Raw genomic sequence first — 15,697 nt, forward strand, 5'->3', positions numbered from 1 at the left:
TATTTTTCATTTTCTTCTTTCTGTAGCTAATTCTTGCTTATCCTTCAACATCTGAGCTAAGCATCCCCTTCCCTAGGAAGGCTTTCCAGAAATCTCCAGGATTAGTTAGATAGTCCCTTTTCTGAGTTTCCACAACTCCCTAAGCAACTTTCTCTCAAGACCCTTGTATTTGTTTTTTTACTCCCAGCTAGGCTGTGAGAGCCGAGACTGACTTTTTAATCTCCATCATCCTAGTTTCTAGAACAGAGCTTGGCCCACGGTAGGTGCTGACATATGTTTGTTAAATGAATAAACTCCTGAAGAAGGAAGAATACCTACCGGGGAGATAGCCAGTTGTAAGATTGTCCCATTCTTAATGTCACTGCGAGTCTGGGTAGCAAAAAACAAAAAACGACTAAGATAAAATATTAAAATAGTATAAGCAAGTTCAATGAACAAGAACTTTTTGTCATTTTAAAAGTAGTTGTAACTGAGGCCTTTCAGTCAGGCTCTTTGTCCCTCAGCAAAGGGCTTCTAAGATCCTCTTCAAGCACCCTGGGATCTCAGGAAAAAGCCACCCTTTTCCAGCCACTAGAAAAGGACAAAGGCTGGTATGCCCCAATCTGCCCAGGGAGCAGCTCTTTACCCGACAAATGGAAGCTACCTGGATGCTAAGTAAGATAAACACCTGGGTGGTTCACTTCAAGCAAGGCCTGTCATGATTTTGCCTCTCCCTGTACTAACCTGTTCGGTGATGTAGAGCTGGGGACCGTCTGCATAACGGAGGGTGTAATACTCCGGGTTTGGCAACGACCACCTGTGCAAGAGAAAAACCGTACATCCCATTTGGCCATTCCTCTGAGCCTGTCCAGAAGCTGTGAATAAATAATTTTCAATAGAGTTGCTCAAGGCCTATTTGAAGTATACTAGAAAAAAACTAAAGCTTTACGTTGAGATGATGAAAAAAATCACCTGCTCAGCCTTTTGTAAAGATTTGTACCACAAAAGGAGGTGCATACGATTGAGGGTGGGCTCAGATCCCACCAGGACCTCAAATAGAACATTCCTGAACTAAAAAGAAAAAAATTAAGATTTATAAGAGGTATTAGGGGCATCCTCATCAACTGCATTTCCTTCGTGAGACAGTGATCTACAAGAGCCCCACACTGGGGTCCTGCCTAACTGGAAATCCTTCACAGAATTCCCCTCGACGTCTGGCAGTGCTCCTTCTGTCTGAGCTGCTCTTGTTGAAAACGAGGTCTGTTTCAACCTACCCATCACAAACTTCCTTGATGATGGATGCCAGGGGCCGTTTCTGAAAGAAAAAGAGAGAACCTTCACTAGCAGCCACATCCTACTCACGCCAAGGTTCTGCCGAGCAGGATCAAGAGATGGGGCATGAGAATAGACCTCTTTCCTGATAGCTTTTGTTGAAGAGGAAGCCTCTTCCAAGCCATGTTGACTGACTTTCGCTAGGGTGGACCAGGCTCAAAGCTCAGCCTTCCTGTTGCTTGTTCTTCCTCTAAATGCCAAGGGTCCCCAACCCTTGAGACATCCCCCGCCATGACGTCCCCAGCCCCCAGCCCCCACTCCTTGTATCATGGCTTCTCATTTCAAGAGCGTACCTGGTCGATTTCAAGGAGCTGGGCATTAGCACCTGGCCACTCAATGGCCACTTTGACAATGTCTGATGGTGGTGGCATGGTTCCCAATGGGCCAAACTTCTCCAAGACACACACACAGACACAGCTGCCTGGGGAGGAAGAATCAGAATAAAGAAAAAAGTTGCAGGGTATGCCTTCATTTTGCATTCTTGTTATATATTTTGGAGAGTCTGAAGACAGATACTGTCTAAAGTAACATGGAACTATAGTTGACCCTTGAACAACATGGGTTTGAAGTGTGCAGGTCCACTGACTCATGGATTATTTTCAACCAAAAGTGGATCAAAAATACAGTATTCACAGGATGTGAAACCCACATACATGGAGGGCCAACTTTTCCTATACATAGATTTTGGTGTGCATGGCGGTCCTGGAACCAAGGCCCCTTGTATACCAAGGGATGACCTATACTTGGTTTGAATTTTTCTATATCATACTGAACCTCTTCTTGGGCTTTTGTCTCTTGAGATTATATCAGCAAGTAGAAATGGGACAAACCTATCTATCATCTACAGATCAGCCAGAAGCAAGATCTGCCACTGTGACACTTCCTTTTAAAGGTGAAGAGGTCTTGGTGGTAGATGAGCGTATTCACGGCAGATTCCGTCTGAAGACCTTGCGAGGGGAGAAGCATGTGCTCTGAGACAGATGAGAACAGACAGGCTTTGCATGGTCGAGCGGGTAGCTGAATGAGCCAGGCCACTTCTGCTCTGAGGGAAGATCCCAGTGTCAGCAGGGCCTAGCTATGCTCTCTTGCCTCCTCTCTCTACTCGCTGCTGCCACTCCTTTCCCCTCGAAGGATACAATGCCGAGCCTCCTCTGTGTGGGATGACGTTCAGAAAACGGGGAAGAGAACTGGGACAGGAAATGCTATTTCAGTCCCTATTGCCAAGGGCAAGGGCTGCTGAGGGCTCAAGAGTAGGGAGGTAAGGATATCCTCAAACAAAGGCTCCTCTACAGGAGAACAAGGCTTTGCAAGTACCTGTGACCCCCTCCCCCACCTCTCTCCAAAAGAAAGGAAAATAAATCATTTTGAGCAAGTCTGGAAGATGGGCCCATGTGACTGGTATCCTAGGCAACTCTTGATAGCTTAGTGGTATTCCAAGCAGTAGCTAAAGCATTCTCCCTCCAAGGTCTGACAAAGGGAAGTCACTCGATTGATGGATTATTTCAATGTATATTTACACTCGTGCCTGCAGGTTCAGGAGAGGCCTCTCTCTTAATGAAAAAAGGCCTTTCTGCATCCTCCAGGTTTAAACACTCACCCGCAATCCATGCCTCGCTAATGGGGACCACCTGCCTCTCCTGGCATAGCAGCATAGCTGTTGCTAAGCTGTTATTCACGTACGCTATCAATTTTTCAGCCCAAACACAGATGCCAGTTCTCATAGCCTGGTACGTACAAATCTCTTTGGTGAAAAGGGGTAAAAGTCTTATTCCCTACAGAACCATAGGCCTCAGAAAGATGGAAGCTTTCATGACCATTTCCTAATCAGGGTGGGCTGCTTCAGAAGTCGACTGTCAAAAATATCATGTTACAACATGACAAGGTAAAAGAAATGGTTTTTCAAGGTGCTTTCACTTATTTTGTTGAGTCCTCCCAGCTGCCCTATGAAAACAGCAGAATAGGATTATCACATCCATTGGAAGATGACAAATTGAAGCTCCATGTTTTATTAAGTGTCCAAGTTCACCCACCTAGCAAGTAGTAAAGGGGGAACAGAATTTGGAGCTGTCTTTGGCCAGTGGTCTACCCTGAGCTAGCATGAATTTCTACCCGTTGCGACTAAATCAAGCCCAAAGGGATTGAAGTGGGCTGGCCTGATGGCCCCTAAAGCTTCCACAACTTCTGCAGCTCCAGGCAGAATGTTTCATGTGTAATTTTTATGTGCCTAGACACACAACAAACCTCTGAAAAGAAACGGGCCTCATCATGGATGCAGAGAGATAGGAACACTCACACACTGCCGGTGGGACTGCAAACTAGTACAACCTCTATGGAAAATAGTATGGAGATACCTCAAAGAACTAAAAGTAGAACTACCATTTGATCCAGCAATCCCACTACTAGGTATTTACTCAAACGAAAATAAGACATTCTATAAAAAAGACATCTGCACTCAAGTGTTTATAGCAGCACAATTCACAATTGCAAAGATGTGGAAACAACCCAAGTACTCATAAATACATGAGTGGATTAATAAAATGTGGTATATGTATACCATCGAGTACTACTCTGCCATAAAAAAAATGGTGAACTAATACCTCATGTATTATCCTGGATGGAGCTGGAACCCATTCTTCCAAGTGAAGTATCACAAGAATGGAAAAACAAACACCACATGTACTCACCATTAAATTGGTACTAACTGATCAAAACTTATGTGCACATATGGAAGTTACAATCATAGGGTGTCGGGCAGGTGGGGCGGGGGAGGAGGGGATGGGTAAACTTGCACCTAACAGGTGCAATGAGCACTGTCTGGGGGATGGGCACGCTTGTAGCTCTGACTTGGGCAGTGCAAAGGCAATTTATGTAACCAAAGCGTTTGTAGCTCTGTAATACTCTGGAATAAAATAAAATAAAATAATAAAATAAATAAAAACAAAAAAAGAATATCAGGGTCTCCTTCAATGAAACTTTGTAAAGTGCACAGTATGTGGCATTTACTCAATAGTTTCCTAAAAGTTGGGTTTAAAAAAAGGAAAAAAACTGGCACCATTAGCATAACTTCTGCCCTGTTCCAGTGACAGAGCAATGGAGTTCTCATTCCAGGGGTGGCACGATGAATCTCTGGATGCCTAGGACAGGCATCCTTATTCTCACTGGCAAATCTGCTGTACTTAGGAGGTATGACTGCACAGTTGTGAGGTCATTTTTAAAACTGGAGATATAATTTACATACGATAAAATGCATAGAGCCTAAGTGTACCTATGTGTGTATATATAAACATAAATACACGCACATCTCCCTGTAACTACCCCCCAAACAAGACACTGAACCTTTTCATCACTCCAGAAAATTCCCTCATGCCTCCTTCCAGTCAATCCCCCACCTCCCAGTCCCAAAGGCAACTTCTGTCTTCCATCACCATCCATGAGTGTTGCCTGGTTTTGTACTTTATATAAATGGAATTGCATAGTATGGCTCTTTAGACCATTTATTGTTTAGTTTGGTTTCTTCTTATTTTTAAAACAAGTAGGCAGTGAAGGTACGAGAGAAAGAGCACTGGGCTGGGATGATTTTCCCAGCTGAAAAAAGCAACTGGATTTAGAACCAAAGGACCTTAGGGCCTGGCCTAATCCTAGTTACATTGAGATATGTATACCCCAAATCTCAGTTTTCTTCTAGTGTAAGATGTTGAGTGTCTCAGGTGCCTCCTGAGTCTAAAAGCCCATGATTCTTAAGTGGAACTTAAAAAATCCAAATGAGGGTGCCATTTTAAAGTCCTCACCAAAAGAAGCTTCACCCTTAATTCGATGGTACTCCTAAGAAACAAATCATGTATTTTTGAACACTTTTCTAAATACTATCTTTGGAGATAAATACACTAAAGCTCATTACTTTATAGCTCTTACTTTCTTTTGACCCCATGTGACACGTCCTAGGTTGGTTGTCTCTTTATTTATTAAAGCTAACCCTGAATGATTCTTGGGTGTTCCAAAAATTCATACCCATTTTAAAGCATGGAGATTTGCAACCAACAAGACTATTCAAGAGGTAAAAATAAGCCCCCATTCTCAGTGACTCTGTCCTTTCCCACAAAGCCCAGTCAGCCTATTTGAACTGAATGACACTGTCCACAACCCCACCATAGCTGAAGGGATCAAAATGGACACTCAACTTTAGCTGGACTAATCCAGTTTTTTTTCTTGAACTCAAAAGGCACAGTCTAAGGGAGTTGGATGATAAGGGGAATAGGATTAGGCCCTAGAAGGGGCACTGGAGCAGTAGGTCATAGTAAGCCCAAAGTAGGCATCATGGCAAGCCACTCGCAAACCAAAGATACGGAGAAGCAAAAACAAGCGCCTTGCAGAGGAAGCAATTCTGCAGGAAGAATCCAGAAATATTTAGATGAGCTGAGGCCAGAAACTACAAAATCTCAGAAAGAGATGGAAAAGGTCACTGCCTAATGACTCTCCAGTTTACATGGTTCTACTTCCTATGCTTGGGGTACCTGAAATTCCCCTGAATCCTGCCAATAAAACTACTTTAAATTAAGCTAGCCTGCGTTTCTGTTCATTGCAATCATTAGAAGCCTATACCAAAACTGACACCAAGCTCTGGAGGAACTCTACAATGGAGGTCAGAACAGATAGCAACATCACTGGCATAAGATGATGGTATCAAGTAGGCACTTAATTAACAGTGGCTGAATTAATGAGAGCAAAACCCATTCAGATAAGTCTGGTTTGTTCAAAACAGACTAGTTATATGGTGACTTTGTAGTAATGACATTATATCTAATAGTAATGTACAGACAGCCTCTTTATAGTTGAATACTCATTTCTATAGCATTATTTTAGTTGATGCTCATAAGAACCCTGAAAAACATTCCTATTTTGCAGGTGAGGCAATTGAAGTTCAGATGGACTGAGACACTTGTCCTCCACGCATCTCTTTCTATACCCCCCTCAAAAGAAAGAAGGCAGGCAGGGAGGGAGGGAATCAATCGATCAATCATTCAATCAATCAGAACTGGGTCTCATGGCTAGGCCTTAGGACTCCAAAGTTAGTTCTCTTCCCGCTACGTAATACTTTGATGATGATGACAACAATGATGATATTAGCTAACAATTACATAATGCTGAGGCACTAATCTAAGGGCTTTACATATATTAATTCATTTAATCCACACAGCAACACAGTGTGGTACGTTTTTGTCCCCACTTTACAGATAAGAAAATAGAGGCACAGAAAAGTTAATAGGCATGCCAATGTCACATACCTAGTAAGTGGTACAGTAACTGGGAATTTAATCCCAGTTGCCTGGGGTTGTTAGAAAGCCAAGTGCAAGCAAGTAGCTCTGTACCTGGCCCATAGCAGATGCTCTATGGAGATTTGGGGCTTGGGTATCTAAAGCTGAGAGACCTTTATAATGAGAGCTCACTAATGTAACAGAAAATAGTACCCCACTATCTAAAGGCCATCCACAATTTCTTGTGTGGTATTCAGTCCTTCATAATCTAGCCAGATTCTTCCCTGGACTACTTGTTATTTCTATGAGGCAGGCCATGTTCTTTCAATTCTTCCATACCTTTGCACATTCTCTTCCTTCCATTGACTGTCAGAAGAGCTCCTATTCAAGCTTCAAAGCCTAGCTCAGATGTCACCTCCTCTCTGTACCTCCTCTCTTTTTAGCTTTCTCTACCTTTCCCTGGCAAAACTAAATAGGATGGCGCCTCCATGTTCCCACAGCATTCTGTTCATACTACCGTAAGGATCCCGTCATACTCTATTATAGTTATATATTTATACATCCCTCTTCTTAGCTCCTCCTCCAGGGCAGGTGCACCCTGTAGTCTCATAACCTAGCACAACATCTGACATACAGTTAAGGTTCAGTAAGTGCCTGTGTCAGCTCTGATTTCTTCCACTCCTATGAACCAGGGATGGCTCTGAGCGGACAGGAATTGGCATGAACTGTTCAGGTTGTCTGGTGGTCCCTCTGTGTCCCACTACCTTCCAACTACATGGTATTTCCATTGCTTAAAGCTGTGTTTTCGTATCTAACATCAGAACAAGTCTTACTGAAAAATCAGATTTAGCACTCCTGACTCTCGTTGAAAGAAAGAGGAAAATATCCCTCTGCTTTTCTCCCTATGGAAACATCAGGTGACGGGAGAATAGAAGTAATTATATTTTCTAGATAATATTCCCAGGATAAAGGATCTCCTTGTAGGGAACCCTTTTAGCACGTGTTTGCCTACTCTCTTCATTTTCATTTTTAAAAGGAAGTGGAAATTAGGTCGAAGCAATTCAATAACATTGCAAAATTCTCAGGGTTATAAATAGCCTCTTGCTCCACCACTCAGCAGTACTGTAGTTCAATAGCAAACAGCCAGGATAAGGGAGCCATAGTTCCTCATCTGGGCCCAGGGGGCCCCTTCCGGATTAAAACCTCTCCACCCTTTTTCCTCCCGCCCCCTTTAAAGCATCACAGATATAAAGATGACTTAGAAAATTCGAAATGTCACAAAACAGGAGAGGCACACAATGATCTGAAGAAGATAATTCTACTATAAGGCATAAGAATGAAAGCCCGGCTTTTCAAATACAGAGCTGGGGTAAAAAAGAGAAAAATAGCAACATCAGTGTCTCCAATGGCGGTCTGGTTTCCAAGTGGCTTCTGGAAGGTGAGCTTATAAAATCCCTATCTTACAAAAGGCCCCATGGAGTTTTATCAATCACCCATGCAGTGACTGCTTCATGAGCTGGATTCTGCAGCAGGGTTGGAGAACCTATCTTAAGGAAGGAAGTGAAAGATGATCCCCTCTCATTAGTAAGGAATTCGGATGAAGAATGCCAGAAGGTTTCCAGCTTCCCTCCCGCTCCCCATTCCGTTAAGACAAGGATGATACGTGCTTTTTGTTCTGTTCTTCTGCTTTTGATTCAGTGGGGGAGACATGGGTAAGTTTGGTTTATGCTTCCTGCAACAGAATGCAACCTCACTACGAAGGTAACTACAGGTCACACCCTCTTTCTAATAGAGAACACAATCTCAATAGAGGCTTCCCTCTCTGAGATCTTCTCATCTGAGAAGTGACTCAACTTCCCCTAGTTCAACCCACTGAATGAGGATGGGGCTCCGAGGTGCAGAAGAGGATGGATTCAGTTGGGCAGAGATTCAGGTTCTTACATTTACTGCTCAAAACCCTGGGAAGGACCATCATACTGGCAGCAGCTGAGGTTTCTTTTTATTGAAATGTGTTGGGCCCAGGACTTACCCAAACATGGTTAAAAGCCACTAACTTACATAGAGGAAAAGTGTGGTGACAAAGGGTGTGGGGACAGGGTAACTGTTTGGGTTTCTTCATCTTAACTCCTACCCTAAGAACTGCCTAGGTTTCCTCTTACCCTGCAAAGACACCTTCTATAGCATTCCTATACTTAAAGAATAGTGCTTCAATTCCTCAGTAGAGCGTTCAACCATGGCTTTCTGGGTGGAACTGGCTTTTGGACTCACCCTTGCAGATGCTATGTTCCCACCAGACCACCTATTCCCTGAAAAACCCCGTTATCCAGAGTCTGTACTTTTGCTGTGCTATTATTCCCTTCTCCTTGTCCAGCTGTCAAACTTCTACTCAACCTTCAAGGCCCAGCTAAGGAAATCACACTTCCGTGCGGCTTTCCTAATCCTCTCACCTCAGGTAAGATTAACTGCACCCCCATCCGTGCTCCCAGTCTTTTACACATGCCTTCATCACATACCTACTGATGTACAATTGTGTGTGTGCAGTCTCTTCCCTGCTACTAAAAATGCAAGCTGCACGTGAGCAGCATCGGTGTGCCGGGAGGCTGCCGAAGTAACGTGGAAGCGCCCCTCCAATCCAGACCCACCAAATCCCAGTCTGCCGTCAAACAGGATCCCAGAGTGGTTCAGGTCTAGACCAACAGTTCTCAACTCGGCTGCCCATCATCGATGCCTACCCCAGGCCATTTAAAAGCTCCCCCAGAAGATTGTAATGGGCAGTGGCTGAGATCCGCAACTCAAGGATGGTTGGCATCCTGAGGGCAAGGACTCATGAAGCCTGTGTCTATACCCCCCCCCACCTTCCCCCTGCCCCCCCTATTTGCAGCATGGTGCCTGGCGCACACCAAAAGTACCCTCTAGGGTGATCCCAGGCCTAACTGCCTTGGAAAGAGAATAAAAATTCCTGACAGAGGATTATCAACTGCCTAGAACATTCCACAACCCTAATTACAATAACGGAGGAGCTGGATTTGGAAAGGGTCAGCGTTTACAGACTATCCGCCTCAGTTTTGGGAAATGAGAGGAAACAGAAACTGAGATGGAAAATACAGATGAACTTCAGAAAAGTGTTCCCCCTCAAGAGACTACCAGAGACTACTGCGGCTGCTCAGGGAGATGGAGCCGGGGTAGCGAGGGAGCGTGGTGTTCCGTGAAGAGTCCTGGGTTATGGCGGAAATCTTGGGCTGTGGGCCTGACTCCTTCAACACTGACCATAACAACACAGCATTGTTCTCAGTGTAAAATCAGGCCAAGCCCTCTCATTATATAAACAAGGGAACTGAGGTCCAGAGAAGCTGGCAAGGCCACACCACCAGCTGGGGACAAAAGAAAGCCGTGGCCCCCTTTCTTGTGTAGCCCTTCCCCTGCCCCACAGCTTTGCCGCAGCACAAGGCGCTCTGGACCAACGTCCTGATCTACACGAGGCGGTTGCACTGGACGTTGTTGAGGTTTCTTCCAACCTTGACCTTCTAGTGAGGCAGCGTAGCTTCACAGGAGCTTGTGTTCTAGAGTGGAAAGACCTGAATCTGCATCTCAATCTAACAATTTCCTCATCTCTGTAAGGTGGGAATTAGAATCAACCCTGTCCTGTGAAGTCGTTGTGAACATTAAGTGGGACAATAAAGCATTAAGCATAATAGCAGAATTCTGACTGTGAACTTGAAGAAATTACAAGAACACTGTAACCACGTTTCCCCAACATAAAAAGCCCTACCTGCCAAGCAGGTATATATTTTGTATATTGATTACAAAATGAGAGAACGTATGTGAAGGCATTTGGGGAGAAAAGTCGCTATAAAAGGGAAAGCATTTATTCGTGTTGTACTATTATTGATATTACAATTTCCTAGAGGAAGAACTGTGGAAAATGTTATAGATAGTTCTGGAGCAGCAGCCAACAATGCCTGGCATATAACAGGTGCTCAACAAATCTTTTCTTGTGACTTAAATTAAATCAGCATGCCTCATGGGGCTATAAATTCAAATGCCTTAAGTAGCCAGGCAGGTAACTAAATAAACCAAGTATCCTCCATGTGGGGACTGGGCAAACTGCAAAGTACCACACTGCCTAGAGGAGCGGAGTTCAAATTCAACATTTGTTAAAACATACGCAGCTTGGCCAAGACAGCCACTCTGCAGCCTCTGGCATACAACTGATTCTGGTTCCTCATCACACCACATGATGTCTTGCACATCATCTAGTCATTTTATGTGATCCAGTCTTGTCTTGCTGAGGACACCATAAGCAGCCTGAAGATGAAGGCTGTGACTTATACTCCCCAATCACCACAAATGGCCCAGAACAGCACCAGCCTCACAGCAGGCACTCAGTGAGCAATTGTTAAACTGAAACCCAGACTGTAAACTCATGCCTAGTATTCTCAGCATCTTTGAGATGCTGCAGGGTGTTTAAGTTTTTCTACCCAGGTCCTGGGACCAGGCTGAGTTATGGTGACCGGGTCAAAGAAGCACTTGCCTTGCAGATTTTTCTTTGATTGGATCAAATATGCTTTTGCCTGAGCCACCTCGGCAGATGTTACTGCTACATCCAGACACATTATCTCAGCCTGGGACATGCTAGACTGTGTCGTACACTGCCATCGTTTTTAAGAAGTTTGGTCTCCACTTCCTGCACCCCCAAACTGCCTTGGCACCTCCTAAAGGAAGCGGGAGGTACAGAAAGACCAGACTGAAGCTTAACAGACGGAGGTCCTAATCCCGCCTCTTCCGCTCACGACCTCTAGGATGGTCCCCGGCAGGTAACATCTTAGAGGAGCTTCAGTATTTTTATCAGCAAAATGCAGATAACAATAGTTATCTTAAAAGAAGTCTAGAGAGAATTAAACACCATCAGGTATATAAAGTGTCTAGCACTCCACAGCCCAATACCCCAGTCCCTAGCCAAAAGTGGCTACTTGAAAAGTGGCTACTGTGAAGTGAGATGGGCTGTCCTCAGTGTAAAATATACACCAGATTTTGAAAACTTAGCACAAAAACAATGTAAAATGTCCATTAGTAAGTATTTTATATTGATTACGTTACAATGTTATTTTGGAATATATTGGGTTAAATAAATTACCACAATTAATTTCACCTTTTAAAAAATGTGGCTACTAGAAAATTCAAAATTACATATATGACTCGCATTATATTTCTATTGAACATCATGTAGCACTGAGCCTGGCACACAAAAAGTATTCCAAATGTTGGTTTCCTTCCCCCACAGGTAGGACCATGAGGGACCACGATTCACATCCCCTTCCTCTTGCCAAACCCAAACCCCACATTCATTTATTTAGTAGATATATGTAGTGCCTAGCCCTGTGCGAGATGCTGGAGACACAATAAAGGGCAAAGCCACCCACTATCTTCTTCCTTGTGGATCCTACTATCTGGTGGGATGGATAGACAGGTGTTAATACTTTCGTAAATAAACGGAAAACTGCAGTTGTGCAAGTGTTGTGAAGAGGTATTAATACACAAGGTGATGAAAGCGGAGAACTGACTTGGTCAAGGACTCAGGGACCAGGGATGCCTCCCCTGTGGAAGTGACACCAGGGCAAAGATTTTAAGGATGAAGAGTTTACTAGCCAGGGAGGAAAACAGTCCAGGGAGAAGGAATACTAAGGGAAAGGCCCTGAGGAAGGCAAAAGCTTGGGATGTAGATGGCACAAAAAGAGGCCAATGTGTGAAGAACACTGAGCAAGTGGGACTAGTAGACTGAGACTTGGGAGAGGTCGGTGGGACCTCCAGGGACTGGGGGATGATCTGGGACTGATCCTGCAAGGAGATGGAAAGCCGGCCAGTTTCATGCCCGAGTGTCCAGATCTGATCTGCATTTTGAAAACATTTCTCTGGGCAGGGTGCAAGTCGGACACAAGAGCGGCCCCAGTGCCTGTGGGCAGACCAGTTAAGACACTGCAAGTGTCAGGCAGGAAGCGACAGGCCTGAACTGAGGGGTAAGCGGCCGAGACAGAAAGTAGACGGATTGGGGAGCGGAGGGGCTACTGAGCCGGCAGGATTGACCGGAAGCGGTGATGGACGAGGTCAAGCTTGACCCCCGGGCTTTGGACCTGTGCCGCCCCGCCCCAAATGCTCTCCCGGCTCCCTTCAAGCCTCTCCCATCTCCTCCCTCCCCCCTTCCTCCCACCCTCCTCCTCCCTCCGACCGCTGCCCGGCCCAGCCCCCGCGCCTCGTCGCCTGGCCCGCCCTCTTCCCCCACCCGACACCCCTTCTGGGCTCCAGGACCGGGTCTCCCCTCACGCCCTGCGGACCCTGCTGGGCCGCGACCCCTCGAGGGCCGGACGAACCGCCGCGGTCCAGCCCAGGCCCGCCCTCTCCAGCCCCTCAGTCCCCAGGGCAGATGCAGGCCGCAACCCCCGGTCCGGCCTCTCCTCCCTGCATCCTTCGGGCCCAGCCCCTCTCCGCCACCGAGCGAGCCGCGGCCCCTGGAGCGCCCCTCACTCACCAGGGCGCTGACCTAGGCCCAGCTCCCGCGCCCGGGTCTAGCCTTGGCGGCTCCTCCAGCCTCCGCCCGCCCCGCCTTCCTGGGACCCCGCCCCGCGCAGGCCGGCCCAGGATTTGATTGCTCCGTTTCGCCGTCACGTTGAATTCCCTTTCTTCAATTGGATCGTTTATCTGTCACTCAAGATAGGGCGGGCCCAGCTGCCAGTTGGGGGAAAAACGCCGGCGGTCCCCGCCCCCCTAGTAGAGGCCTCTTAAAGAAACAGGATGCCATTTCCTTCGGGCTTCGGGTCTGGAGAGGAACGTGATTTCCCAGCAGACCCTACAGGCAGCTTTTTTTTTTTCCTCCAAACTTTTTCCTTTTTTTTCGCAGTCCGAGAGTGAAGGAAAAGGCTTTGGCTCCTTGTGACAAATCAGGTTGTGAGGACTAAGCTGTCCTCTGGTTTCACTCCACTCTGTGCCCAGCGGGCACTTAACGCAACCCAACAGTGGGGATAACTGTGGTTTAGGCAATGAGTGGGAGGTGACAGTCGTGTCAGAGGCACCACCGAGATTGAGCTAATTATACCGGCACCCAGGGCTGCCCGTGGGCGCTGAGCAGAGGCAGAAGGGTACAACTCAGCTGTACTGTTGGTAGAGATCAGTGGGAGGTGGCATTCGTCACTGCACCTGCGGATCGGAACAAGACCGGGCACGGCGCCAACGACTCACTCCTGCTATTTCTCTGAATGCTCACAGCAGCCCTGTGATGTAGGTAGTATGCCGGTCCCCTTGTTACAGATAGGGAAACTGAGGCTCAGAAAGGGTCAGAGATCCTGTAGCTGGTGATGGGCAGAACAAGATGCCAAGCTACGCCTGTTTGATTCCCAAGTTTATACTTTAATCAATTAGTCTAGAAGATCCTTACAAGCCCGGGAGGTAGGTATTTTGTTGTCCCTTTTACAGATCAAGAAACGGATACTCAGCAAAGAGACTAAATAATGACTACCATTTACATGGCACTTCACAGTCTGCAAAGCAGTTTTACAGATGTTGTTTCATTTGATCCTCAGAATGTCTTGGGATCAAGATGATTTTCATTAGTCGTATTTTACCAGCGAGTAAAATGATGCTCAGGGAGGTTGAGGCTTAGTCGTAGCTGACATTGCTACAGCCCTGGCAGAGGTTGCTCTTTCACTTTCTCACTGGCTGGACCCAGCCTTGACCTTGTGATGATGAAGACATGCTGGGAGACAGAGTCGCAGCATATAAGGTGCCAAATGACCAAATGGAGCCGAAAGCTACCTGCTGACCAGGGATACTCATTTCGTGCTTTTATATGAAAGAGAAATAATCTTCTTTGTTCTTTAAGTCACTAACTTCTTTTTGGAGGGGGGTTTGTTTGTTAGAGCCAACCCTGCACTCACCCAACACCGAGAGTGAGAACCTCCTTAAATTTTGTGCCCTGGGTGCTTCATTTGCCTCATCTCAGTCCTGGCCCTGCTTAATAATACACATTTATCTAAGGAATGAATCATTCACTTTAGCTTTACAATACTTTGTCTTTTTTTTTTTCTTGATATGCCAGTGCAGGTTCTTTGATTGCAAGTCTTAGCAACCAATTCTGGCTAAGTTTATCAGGAAAGGATTTTATTGGCAGGCTAGTGTCTAACTCACAGAGGTGACAGAAGCTAGAGAATCAGGCTTAGAAAAGGACAGAGAGCAGAGATGCTTGGGAGTTTAGGTAGCCAAAATCAGTCAGTTACATCCTTTTCTCCACTTCCTTGATCAGAGCTTTCTTTGATCAAAGTCCCTGGAACAACAGTCCAATAGGCCAAGCTCTGGTTAACATGTCTATACTTCAGCTAAGAAAAGCAGGCACCTTGGTTGCCTGCTCCACCAAGACTGACACTAATGAAGACTTCCAGATCCCTCTACCTACATCCCAGCTGCTACTACTGGGCAACTGAGGTCAGGGACACTGTTTTCAGGCTGGGATCAAATAGGAGGAGTACCTGCAGCTGAATGTCATGATTACACAAACCCAACACAATGTCTTGCACATGGTAGAGTATAGTAGTTAAGATCCTCAGCTTTGTAATCATATAGACCTCTCTGCTACTTACCAGCTGTGTGTCCTTGGGTAAGTTACCAGCTCTCTCTGAGCCTTGGTCCCCTCATCTGTACAATGGGGAGAATAACAGTACCAGCCTTAATAGATTGTTGTGAGAATTAAATGAGTTATGGTAAATACACAACACTTAGCACTGTGCCTGGCACAGAGTGCTCAATAAATTGTAAATTTTAAATTTTTAAAATTATAGTAGGCTTTCAATAAGTATTTACTGTGTAAGTGAACTACCTATAATTAGTTCCCCTAAAATCACATCTGAAACTGGAACATATCAAAATACCCCTCCCAGTTCTCTAATCCACTTGACCGTACACACTTGTGAACTCTGTCATCCCCTTTGGGGCCTCACTTCCCTCCTTACCCAGCTTAGAACCCTGGTCTTCACCATAATCACTCCCTCGTGTTCACCCTCAACTCCCATGCTCCCTTCTCTCTCCAGTTATTCACCTGGAGAACCACAACTCTGCTCAAACCCAACTCACCACCATTCCATACCTATGCC

At 45.7% G+C, this 15,697-nt stretch overlaps 1 protein-coding gene across 3 annotated transcripts in view; it reads right to left on the minus strand.

Moving 5' to 3' along the window:
• The window catches only part of ELMO2 (engulfment and cell motility 2), a 38,787-nt gene extending 25,619 nt beyond the window's left edge, over positions 1–13,168 (minus strand). For all 3 annotated transcript variants that reach the window (XM_012640490.1, XM_012640487.1, XM_012640488.1), the window contains exons 1-5: positions 13,087–13,168; positions 1,605–1,732; positions 1,254–1,294; positions 724–796; positions 319–369 (exon numbers count right to left, since the gene is read on the minus strand). In XM_012640490.1, coding sequence (XP_012495944.1) covers positions 319–369; positions 724–796; positions 1,254–1,294; positions 1,605–1,682 — 243 coding nt within the window. In that variant the 5' untranslated portion in view covers positions 1,683–1,732; positions 13,087–13,168. The remainder of the gene's footprint in view (positions 1–318; positions 370–723; positions 797–1,253; positions 1,295–1,604; positions 1,733–13,086) is intronic.
• Positions 13,169–15,697: the final 2,529 nt, after the last annotated feature.

Source organism: Propithecus coquereli, unplaced genomic scaffold, assembly GCF_000956105.1.
Source record: "Propithecus coquereli isolate 6110/MARCELLA unplaced genomic scaffold, Pcoq_1.0 Scaffold153, whole genome shotgun sequence".
In the NCBI taxonomy this organism is placed as follows: domain Eukaryota; kingdom Metazoa; phylum Chordata; class Mammalia; order Primates; family Indriidae; genus Propithecus; species Propithecus coquereli.